This window comes from Ctenopharyngodon idella, chromosome 16 (genome assembly GCF_019924925.1).
Source record: "Ctenopharyngodon idella isolate HZGC_01 chromosome 16, HZGC01, whole genome shotgun sequence".
NCBI lineage: Eukaryota > Metazoa > Chordata > Actinopteri > Cypriniformes > Xenocyprididae > Ctenopharyngodon > Ctenopharyngodon idella.
The window spans coordinates 13,305,667-13,317,959 of NC_067235.1; the positions used below are offsets into that span (position 1 = coordinate 13,305,667).

The 12,293-nt window shown below is 42.8% G+C and overlaps 1 protein-coding gene across 1 annotated transcript; it reads left to right on the top strand.

Moving 5' to 3' along the window:
• The first annotated feature begins 3,205 nt into the window (after window positions 1–3,205).
• On the top strand, window positions 3,206–6,348 carry LOC127497200 (uncharacterized). Its single transcript, XM_051865507.1, has 3 exons — window positions 3,206–3,257; window positions 4,979–5,475; window positions 5,592–6,348. Exons 2-3 carry the CDS (start codon window positions 4,980–4,982, stop codon window positions 6,101–6,103), a joined length of 1,008 nt encoding a protein of 335 aa, XP_051721467.1. The 5' UTR covers window positions 3,206–3,257; window position 4,979; the 3' UTR covers window positions 6,104–6,348.
• The last annotated feature ends 5,945 nt before the right edge of the window (window positions 6,349–12,293 follow it).

Here is a 12,293-nt window from a genome sequence, read left to right on the forward strand (position 1 = left end):
TTGGAAAGGCCGAAAGGCATAACCAAGTATTCAAAGTGCCCTCTAGGGGTGTTAAATGCCGTCTTCCACTCATCCCCCTCCCTAATGCAAACCAAATGATAAGCGTTGCGCAGGTCCAATTTCGTGAAAAGAGACGCGCCCTGCAGCCGTTCAAAGGCAGAAGACATCAACAGCAAAGGATAAGTATTCTTTACCGTGATGTTGTTCAGTCCTCTGTAATCAATGCACGGCCGCAGCGACCCGTCCTTCTTACCCACGAAAAAAAACCTGCCCCCGCGGGAGACGAGGAAGGGCGGATGATCCCAGCTGCCAGAGAATCAGAAATGTATTTCTCCATGACCTCCCTTTCAGGATTAGAAAGTGAATATAACTTGCCTTTAGGCGGAGAAGACCCTGGTACTAAGTCTATGGCACAGTCGTAGGGACGATGCGGAGGAAGAGAAGCAGCCCGGGACTTACTGAACACTTCCTTCAGGTCAAGGTACTCCTCTGGCACGTTTGACAGATTCACCGACGACTCCTGTAACACAGAACGAGACACAGAAGAACAGGCAGACAACAAACAAGACGCATGACACTGGTTGCTCCATTCTGCCACGGACCCCTGACCCCACTCGATCCTGGGCTTGTGTTTGAGCAACCACGGATGACCCAAGACGACCGGATGAGTAGTAGATCTAGAAATAAAAAATGGCAACTGTTCAGTGTGATTACCGGAAGTGATGACGGTTAAGGGCTCCGTGGCGTGTGTGATGGTGGGTAGCTTCTGTCCGTTAAGGGCGATGACAGTTATGGCATGTTCCAAAGGGTGAATGGGTATGTGCAAACGCGTGACCAGATCATAGTCCATGATGCTGCCCTCCGCCCCCGAGTCGACCAGAGCCTGGCAGGTGTGATGCCCCGATACCCACTGTAGTATCACCGGGAGGAGTGTCGCAGATGAGGATTTATCCAAGGAAAGACCACCCGACAATAACCTCGGTACTACTGTCGGGCTCTGCCTTTTACGGGACACTCCCTAAGAAAATGCCCCGCCCCTCCACAGTACAAACACAGTCCCATCTCTCTCCGGTGTAATCTCTCCTCCCGGGAGAGCCGAGCTCTACCCACCTGCATGGGTTCAGGATCGAACGGGGGACCGACCGTGTTAACTCCGCTGGCACCGCTCTCCTCCATTTCCTCGAAGCGCGCTACGGGCCTCTTACGCGCCGCGCGTTCTTGCAAGCGAGCGTCCACCCGCAGCGCGAGCTCAATGAGACCGTCGAGACTGGTGGGTAGATCCAGCTGGTAAATCTCCTGCTGAACACGGTCGGCCAACCCATGCAGGAACATATCCCACTGCGCCTCCTCGTTCCACTTGCATTCCGCTGCCAGGGTGCGGAACTTGATGGCGTAATCAGACACTGGTTGGATTCCCTGCCGCAGATCCACGAGTTTGCGCGCGGCCTCCCGTCCCGCCACCGAACGGTCGAAGACCCGTCTCATCTCCTGCGACAGGGTGTGGAACGAGGAGCAGCACTGATGTTTGTTCTCCCACACCGCTGTTCCCCACAACGCTGCGCGTCCCGTCAGAAGCGTCATGACCAACGCGACTTTAGATTCCTCAGAAGAAAACGTGTTAGGTTGCAAAGAGAAATAAATAGAGCACTTCGTTAGAAAGGCTCTACAAACATCTGGTTCTCCAGCATACCTCTCTGGTGCAGGAATACGCGGCTCTTGTTGACTGCTGACGTTGGCGGATGGGTGGGGAACAGACGGTGGAGCTGGCGCAGTGGGAGATGAAAGATGTTGAACCTGGGTAGATAACTCAGCCACCTGCGCCACCAACGCCTGAACGGCACGAGCTGTGGCCACCACTTGCTCGTCCTGATGATCCATCCGTTGAGCACTCCTGCTCAAATACTCCTGAAGATCCGACGACCTTGCTGGATCCATAAGTGGTCAGTTCGTTCTGTCAGGGAATGAACACAGACAGAGGATCCAAGTGCAAGAATAACAATATTTATTGACAGGAAAATGCTGTACAATAACTTCACTCCAAGGGTCAGTCGAGGCAGAGGCTGTGGCGTGCAGAGTGGCGAGGCACTGGGTGGCGCAGGGCTACAGCGGGTATCAGAGAACAAGGATAATCCAACCCAGAAAACAGGGCACACGACGAAAGTCAAGAATCCAAAAACCAGGAAGAAACACACAGAGAACACGACACCGGGAACAGCCTGCAACGAACTGACAAAGACCACATAAAGACATGCACAATATATAACAACCACTAACAAGACACGGCTGGCAACAGATCGCAATCAGACCATAAAGGGTGACGCCCACACAATCATTCACTCACACCCAACACACACACACACAACAACACACGAGGGTGAGTAAGTGAATCCATGAACCGTGACACAGATCTCGGATCTCAGCGTCTACACTTATTACAGTCCAGTTTGACTTTATTTCTCTCATACAAAACTTCTTAATGAGAATTAACAGAGGTTTAGATGTTGATGTTTTACTGAAAATAATAAAATCTGAATTCACCGTTATGGCGGTCAGTGTTTGCTTTAATTGGGCTTTTGACCCTTGACCTTTTAACATCAGTTTTTCTCTGGCTGCTGTAGCTGTGTGTTATCGCAAAAGATGGAAGAGAAATTCTGGTCAGTTGAAGTTGGTTACTTATTGATGATGATTCATTAATTTCACTTGATTGTAGCCCTATTATACTGCATAAATCCTATCCTGCTTTGATATTTTGAAAGTTTTTAAGTCATTATGCAGACATGACCTAAAATCTATTATTCGGACATGATCAGGATTCAGCATATGAATCTCAACAATGGTGACAGTCAAAAAAAGTATTCAGATCAACTCTGAACATCACAAAACAAGCTATTAAAGTCACAAAAAAGCTTTTTGCTGATTTTCACCATTGTTGAGGTTCATATGCTGATTCTTGATGTTTGTGTGAGTCTAAAAACACAGCTGTAAACACTTTCTATATAATGAATTTTTAAAAAATCTCATAATATATGGCTGTCATAACTTCATAATATAACAAGGCTGCTGTAAATAATGCAAAACTAACAGCTAATATACTCAGAGACTAGGAGTAGGGGAGTGGCTGTAGACACAACAATGGTTGTGGGTGGGATCTTTTAGAAAACAAACAATTTCAAACCCTAAAAAACAGTGATTCATTCATTTCACCATTCAGCATTAACAGATCTTCAGACTAGAAACTGCTCTCACTTTTGAACAGGGTAAGGCAATTACAATTAGGATCGTTTGCATTTGATTAATAGTAATTTGATCAAATGTGTCATACAAATTCTAATTTTGTTCCTTTTTTATAGACATTTTTTTTAATATCACCAGTTTAATGTACAAGTGAATATATGTTATATATGTTAACAATATACAAATTTACGTTATAACTAAAAAAAAATGTTAACCTAATATATGCTTCAAGTGGTAATATCTAAATTAATTGATTACATTCAAGTCATTAATATTATTTAACATCATTGAATCTATAGTAGATTAAACTAAATTGTAAAAAAAAAAAAAAAAAAAAAAAAAGAAAAGAAAAACTTTTTAAAAGTAAAATAAATGTGGTGCAAATTTTACCTGAAATGAATGTACTACATTTTAGTTCAATTATGTATATATATTTTTTCTTTAACGCTTACATGCATGAATGTTTTGCCAATCATTATTTATATTCAGGTCTTTAATGACCCAGATCATGGATGGATCTCTAATCACTGCAATAGTAAAACTCTCCTGATATTTTAAACAATAAGAAAACTAATTAAATAAAGCATGTTTCGTTATCTTTTGGAACTTGGGAGGGTTCAGTTTGAGCAGATGCTTGGGGGATTGGTGGGGTTTGGGGGATTAGGGAATGATGTTGATAAAGAACTGTGATAAGCATTAACATTTAGCATTTTGAGGGGATTCCATGCTACTAAATAAGGATATTCACAAAATTGTGCACCATTTATATCTATAGGCCTATAAAGTAATAAAAATATGAGAGAAAAAACACATTTCAATGTGTGCAGTATTTAAGTAAAAAATAGAGCAAAACTAGGCCTATAAAATCCAATTAATGGAGGCAGATTGGTGACATCTAGTGGAAAGAAATAAACAAAATCAGGGCATATAACCCATATAAATATAAACTGTGTATATATTACAGAAGGCATTTTGTTACTCATACCATTATAATTTAATAAAACACAAATGAACAGGACAGCTCTATCTGAGCTTAATCAATCTAGGAATGATCTGAATTTAACCTTTTAGTTCTTCTGGCTCAATTTTGCTATAATGTTACAGCCACACCAGTTAATTTGTGTGCGTGTAAGTAGATTGCAACACAAAAAAATGACCTGTATTTTCTTTCTTTCTTCCCGTTGTTTTTTTGTTGTTGTTGTTGTTGTTGTTGTTGTTTTTTTTGTTGTTTTTTTTTGTATTTTCCATTCATTTCCTATGGTGGTCATTTATTTATTTATTTATTTATTTATTTATTTAGACAGTGCGATTATTTTTAGACCATTTAGCCTTTTCCAATCATGTCAATTTTTGTGTGTGTGTTCACATAACCAGTGCCACAAAAGTCACCAAGTTTGTATCATTCCAATGAAAATACAATTAAAAAAAAAGTTTTTTGCTCAAAAGTGAACAAACAAAAACCAGAAGGCTAGAGTAGTTGGCATTAACTCAATAATAATAATAATAATAATAATAAAAATCTGAAAATAAAATAACACAAAGTATTCTTTGGTTCTGAGTAACTGAAAATTTAATGCTGTCTTTTTTCTTGTTTATTTCATATTTTACTGACCTTTGAGCTTGCAGTAGTCTTAAAGTTGTAATTATTTATATAAAATAACACTTTATTTGAAGAAATATTTATAATATTCAAATATTCAAAATATTTATTGATGGGCCTACTCCCTTTTGTTTTTGTGTGAAGGATGTGCAGTGTTATGAAGGACGTGCAGTCAATGGAGGCAGTTTCAAGACCTCTAAATGATGGAATTGTCTCCATCTGTAACATCTGCAAGTCCCTCAGGAATGCACAAGTCAATCCCACCACTGACATGTGCTCCAATTACAAACAAATTAGGGTGCATATTGAGCATGCTGAACAGTGCCTGAAAAGATCAGAGACAATGACTAAAGAAAAGCTGGGATGTTTGGATGAACGCATGGAGCAACTTACTAGAGAGAAACAAAGTGTTAAGCAGCAGAAAGAAGAGAAAATCCAGGCCATGAATGTTTTGCGCATAAAGAAGGATTCTGCTGAGGAATCATTAAAGCGTTCCAAAGAAAGTTTGGAGTGGGCTGAAAGACAGGTACAATCAGCAAATTATGCCTTAAGAGTATATCAAGATAGGATGAACGAATATGATGATATGGAAACTGCCGGGGCAATACTGACTGCAATACCAGTTTTCGGATGGATTGCTGGTGAGAATTCCACTACTCTTACAATCACCTTGAATTGTACATGTAACAGTTTGTGAAGTTATGCATTTAAAATGTTTTGACTGTTGTGTATTCAAGAGATTTCTGTTCATCTCTAGGTCCAATAATGATGAGTGAGGCGCAGCAGGGAATGGAAGAAGCTTTAAATGCCATCAGAAATGCTGAATGGGAGAAACAAAGCTCTGAATCTCAAGTGAGGAACTGCACTGAAAAAGTGTATCATTTCCAGAACATAATCTCTAGGACACAGAATGAAATTCAACAGACCAATGAGGCACTGAACAGGATTGAGTGGGAGACTGAAAGGGTTCAAATGCATCTAAAGGGCACAAGTGATATTCAGAAAATGGTCAGGAAAGCTATGAACCTTCTGAGTGTTCTTAGTGGAAGAGTCACTGTACTGGAGAGGCAAACTCAACGTTTCATCCTCTGGGAACCTGTGGTAAAGGTCATGGAAGATGTGATGCAGGCAGTAGTAAATATTGCAGATAATCGGCTCCTGTATAGTCAAGGTGAACCAAGCCTCATAAATACTTTGAGGAAGAATGTTGGAGAACTACTGGCTTTATGCAACTCAGCCAGTAATTCTGAGTATGCCAACTATTACTGATCATCTTAATGTAACTCACATTGCAAAGGCTTAAAAGAATAAGGTTTATTTGTGTTTTAGAAATTACTGCAAGTAGCTCTGGAAACTGTTGAACGTTATCTCTACAATAAAGTATGACAGTGCCTTTGGTAGCTGTTTAGCTCACCATAACCGAGAAAAATAGAATGTTTGACATGTGTTAAACAAACATACGTGCAAAATATGTTGTAAATGCATATAGAAATAAATGCTTCTTTTAAACACAACGCAAATGATTTCAAATCTTATCTATTTTACATTCAAGAGTCTCAAATGCTTTCATAATTTACTCTACTGACATCATAAAATGCTAAATATGGAAAAATTGATTACATGACAATCTTATGAACATCTTGTTCATTTCTATGGGGGATTTCTATTCCACTCTCAGCAAACCTCATCTAAAATTTTAGTTTTCAAATGAACAGTTCCAAAATTAACATTTCAAATGAACAGTTGCTGTTTGCATGTTTATAGTTGAAATAAACTGGCATGTCTTATTTGGTTGGCTATTTAATGAGCACCTTTTCCAGTTTAATAAGGTGATTTAAGTTCATTTTCATTGAATTAGAAAAACAATGTTTAATTATCAAAGGAATATTTCAGGTTCAATACAATATATTGTATGTGGCATGACCAAAAATTAAGCCCAAAAATTAATTAACCCTAAATGGATAACACATAATCGTAAACAAGAACAATATTACAGCTTGTGTTCTGTGCAATGTAGCTGATGTGGAGCAGATGAAGACAATGACGTAGTAAACCCAAGTGCAGTTTATTTAGAGTGAAAATCCAAAATCCAAGAACCCAAAACCAATGTGACATTCTGTATCTATAAGCATAAAAGCATTTGTTTAACAATTAAAATTGGAGACAGAGCTGCACTGAAGGTGTCAGAAAAGAGAGACATACAAAATGTGCAGGGCTGTGTTTCCCAAAAGCAGCATGAGCTAAATCCATCGTAGAGAACATTAGTGGCAATGGTCTCCATGATCAACTTGGACTCACAATGCTTTTGGGAAACGAAGCCCAGAGCAGTTGATCCCCGAGGAATCTGGAGGAATCTCTGCGCATTGTTATTTTTGTCATTTATTTCCTGCATCGCACGTTGATGGCCTACAATGCCATTCAATGCCATTGGCTTGCTGGTGACATGACTAGTGAGACTGTCTGTATACAATACACTTTAGTCAGGTAAGTAGCCAATATTGAAATTTCAAAATAAAATCATAGCAGAAACTCCAAATCTGGTGAAATTACATTATAATTTCCCCAGATTTCGCAGATTTTGCCTTGTAATCTTCATCATGCATCCAGTAATAATAGAATATGTACCCCATGGTAAAAAATACTTATAGCCTATATACACTATTATTACCAAAAGGTATGTGTGTTCTAGCCAAATTGCTCCCAAATGCAAGATTGTTGCCTAGTGTAGGGGAATTTTACAGTTAAAGACCCCAAAAAACAGATATGATGAATGAAGACCTTTTTTTAAAAAAAAGTAAAAAAAAAAAAAAAAATTGAAGAAAATTTTACTGAAGAATCGTTAGAAGTTTTATAAGTCTCACAAAGAGTTTGTAGGCCGCTCTGCGTACATTCACATTTCTACAACAATTATACTCTAACAGAGTCCACTAACTACATCATTACTTAGGTAAAAATGATTCTGACTGGCTAAGAAAAAAAATAGACAAGATTAAGAATCTTCCACACATGGACAGATAGTCAGAAGCATAACACCATTCGTCAGGATGCTGACGAGGGGACGCTGGATTTAGGTACTGGATATCCTGTTTGGTCATGACATGACGTCTTCAGGTCTCCAGCCAAATGCCAGCTGTCCACTGATACCAATACAGGACCTACACACAGAACACTAGCTGTCACAGTTCCAGTCGTTCACGGACTTCATTTTCCACAATCCTCCCTGCCTATCACCTGCACTCACTCCACCAATCAATAATCACCAGACCCAGCTGCAGCTCATTACCTGGACTATTTAAGCCACTCACATCCACACACACTTTGCGAGGTCTTGTTACCTCCTGTATCAATTCTGAGCGTTATTTATCTTGTCTGTCTGCCTGTTTTGATCTAGTCTGATCCCCATCTACGATTCTCTGCTGCCTGCCTTTGGACTGTTTATTGTTTCCTGGTTTTGTGATTGATATCTGCCTGCCCTGATTCTACTGCCTGTTCCACGACCACGATTCTGCCTTGTCCCTGCTGTACCTGTTTGCCACTGTTTGACCCTTGCCTGTTTGATTACGAACTCTGCTTTAATAAAAGCTTGCAAATGGATCTTACCCTGAGTCCCGCCTCGTTACAGAAGACCTCGCCAAAACAAGGATCCAGCAGCTTTTCTGGAGAACACTGGCCCGGTAGGAACATTGCATAATTGTTGTTATGACTGAAGCAGGGCACAAGATCGTTGGAGGATTATATCAAGGAATATTTAGACATTGCGTATTATTCAGATTTGCCTGACTGTGTGCTGATAGACTTTTTTTGTGATGGTGTTAACCAACCTCTTCAGAACAAACTTAGACAAGAGGGACCGCGTTCATCACTTAGTTGCTTTTTGGAATTTGCATTATTGACTGTTGGCTCTCTATTTACTGTGGGTGTCGCGGAGGAATACGACACCTTGGCTACTCATGTAATGGCTGCCCCGCTAAAAAGCACTCACAAAATGGTGGCCACAACAACACCAAGTCAAGTCACAATTGATCTTCCTGAGCCCAGACAAGTCACAGTTGATCGTCGTGAGCCCAGTCAAGCCACAGTTGATCTTCCTGAGCCCAGTCAAGTCACAGTTGATCTTCATTAACCAAGTCAAGCCACAGTTGATTGTCGTGAGCTCAGTCAAGCCACAGTTGATCGTCCTGAGCCCAGTCAAGTCACAGTTGATCTTCATGAGCCAAGTCAAGTCACAGTTGATCTTCCTGAGTCAAGTCAAGTCACAGTTGACCTCCCAGAGCCTCGCCACGTCTCAGCAGACCTCCCAGAGCCTCGCCACGTCTCAGCAGGTCTTCCAGAGCAACGTCACGTCCCCGCTGATCTTCCAGAGCCACATCACGTCTCCGCTGATCGGCCAGGGTCACGTCACGTCCCCGCTGATCGGCCAGGGTCACGTCACGTCCCCGCTGATCGGCCAGGGTCACGTCACGTCCCCGCTGATCGCCCAGAGTCACGTCACGTCCCCGCTGATCGCCCAGAGTCACGTCACGTCTCCGCTGATCGCCCAGAGTCACGTCACGTCTCCGGATCCGTCCGAAAGTGGAGAGGATTGTTGTCCAGTGTGGACGATCCACCGCTGACTTCAGCAAGAGCAGCGGCATTCTGAAGCCTCCGCCGGCCACTACACACTCCAGTCCGCCGGTTGCTACGCACTCCAGTCCGCCGGTTGCTACGCACTCCAGTCCGCCGGTTGCTACGCACTCCAGTCCGCCGGTTGCTACGCACTCCAGTCCGCCGGTTGCTACGCACTCAAGCTCTCCAGTGTCTACGGACAAGATGGCTGTTCCCCCAGTGTCTACGGACAAGATGGCCGCGTCGCCAGTGTCTACGGACAAGATGGCCGCGTCGCCAGTGTCTACGGACAAGATGGCCGCGTCGCTAGTGTCTACGGACAAGATGGCCGCGTCGCCATTGTCTACGGACAAGATGGCCGCGTCGCCATTGTCTACGGACAAGATGGTCGCCCTGCCAGTGTCTACGGACAAGAGGGCCGCTCCGCCAGTGTCTACGGACAAGATGGCCGCCCTGCCAGTGTCTACGGACAAGATGGCCGCCCTGCCAGTGTCTACGGACAAGATGGCCGCCACGCCTGAGCCCTCAGAGACTACAGCGCTGACCATTATGGCCACAGCCATTTGGTGTGTGTGGGTTGTGCATACATCGGCTCCAGCCCATGAATCAGCTCCAGAGCCTCGTCTTGTCTCATCAGATCTTCCAGAGCCTCGTCTCGTCTCATCAGATCTCCCAGAGCCTCGTCTCGTCTCATCAGATCTTTCAGAGTCTTGTCTCCTCTCATCAGATCTTCCAGAGTCTCGTCTTGCCTCATCAGATCTTCCAGAGCTTCGTCTCGCCTCATCAGATCTTCCAGAACCTGTTCCAGCCCGTGAGTCTGCCCCAGAGCTCGCTGTAGGCCCGGAGGCCGCCCCAGAGGCCATTCTTGTGCCACCCAAGCTCCTTGCCCTGTCAGTGCCAACCAAGTTCCTTGCCCTCGAGCCAGCTCCAGACTCCGCACCCGAGCCCGACTCAGCTCCAGACTCCGCACCCGAGCCCGTTGCCGGCTAAAACTCTATAGGTCAAAAAAGAAGCCATATCTAAACATGATCCAGAAGCGCAGGCGTTTTCTCTGGGTCAAGGCTCATTTAAAATGGACTGTGGCAAAGTGGAAAACTGTTCTGTGGTCAGACAAATCAAAATTTTAAGTTCTTTTCGGAAAACTGGGACGCCATGTCAGACTCCGCACCCGAGCCCGAGTGAGCTCCAGACTCCGCACCAGAGCCCGAGTCAGCCCCAGACTCCACTCCAGCAGCCCACGAGCCCGCTCCGGCCTTCGATGAGCCAGCTCCAGCCCACCACGAGCCAGCTTCTTACCCGCCATGGCCGCCCACGAACTCTGACCTGCCATGGCCGCCCACGAACTCTGACCCGTCATGGCCGCCCACGAACTCTGACCCGTCATGGCCGCCCACGAACTCTGACCCGTCATGGCCGCCCACGAACTCTGACCCGTCATGGCCGCCCACGAACTCTTTATTTATCTTGTCTGTCTGCCTGTTTTGATCTAGTCTGTTCCCCGTCTACGATTCTCTGCTGCCTGCCTTTGGACTGTTTATTGTTTCCTGGTTTTGTGATTGATATCTGCCTGCCCTGATTCTACTGCCTGTTCCACGACCACGATTCTGCCTTGTCCCTGCTGTACCTGTTTGCCACTGTTTGACCCTTGCCTGTTTGATTACGAACTCTGCTTTAATAAAAGCTTGCAAATGGATCTTACCCTGAGTCCCGCCTCGTTACACTAGCGAACATACACAGATACACATGATTCACAGCTTCTTCAAGGCTGAAGTTGGCCCAGGCTCCAACTATAAACAGGAAAGTTTCTCAAAACATACTGATAAGTTGTACTTTTCTCTCAGTGAGAGATACAGACAATATTCAAAATTATTTTCTAGTGTTTGAAAAGGAAAATAAATGCTTTAACATAAGTTGAAGAAGTCATTCAAATAATTCAATATTTAGAAAGATAAATGTTAATTAATAATTTAAAAGACATGTATTGAAGCGGCAGTGGATTCCAGAATCCACAACATCACTACCATAGTAGGCCATACATACCATGTAATATTAGAATATTATAAAATTGGTACCCCGTAGTTATAAAATTCTTACAGTAAATTATTATTATTATTTTTTTAATTTTCTAGGTTGTTACCCCTTTACTTCCCAAACTTTGTGTATTGTTCCCTTATACCTACACATACATATTGCATAGGTACACTATTATTACAAAAAGGTACTGTAAATCCAATTAACTTACGCTTTAAGTTGCGGGCTGTAATCTAAAGCATTACCAAAGTTTGATATGCTTGAAATGTAGCAGTGGCATGCAGTCTATATAAGCTGTGAATGCTCTGCATACCCAAGCTATTTGTGGACATGGCAATTAATATTAACACTATAAATTAAATCCCTAGTTTGTGGTGTACCATAAAGCCTACATGATAAAATGTTGGTAATGCGTATGTAACTGTCCGAAATTTACAAACCCGATTCCAAAAAAGTTGGGACACTGTACATATTGTGAATAAAAAAGGAATGCAATAATTTACAAATCTCATAAACTTATATTTTATTCACAATAGAATATAGATAACATATCAAATGTTGAAAGTGAGACATTTTGAAATGTCATGCCAAATATTGGCTCATTTTGGATTTCATGAGAGCTACACATTCCAAAAAAGTTGGGACAGGTAGCAATAAGAGGCCGGAAAAGTTAAATGTACATATAAGGAACAGCTGGAGGACCAATTTGCAACTTATTAGGTCAATTGGCAACATGATTGGGTATAATAAGAGCCTCTCAGAGTGGCAGTGTCTCTCAGAAGTCAAGATGGGCAGAGGATCACCAGTTCCCCCAATGCTGCGG

What these genes read in the sequence shown, in the direction of transcription:
- LOC127497200 (XM_051865507.1), top strand. Translation starts at nt 4,980, where the DNA reads ATGTGCAGTGTTATGAAGGACGTGCAGTCAATGGAGGCAGTTTCAAGA. An exon ending in AGTTTTCGGATGGATTGCTG is followed by an intron (nt 5,476 to 5,591) that starts GTGAGAATTCCA and finishes GTTCATCTCTAG; the next exon opens with GTCCAATAATGATGAGTGAG.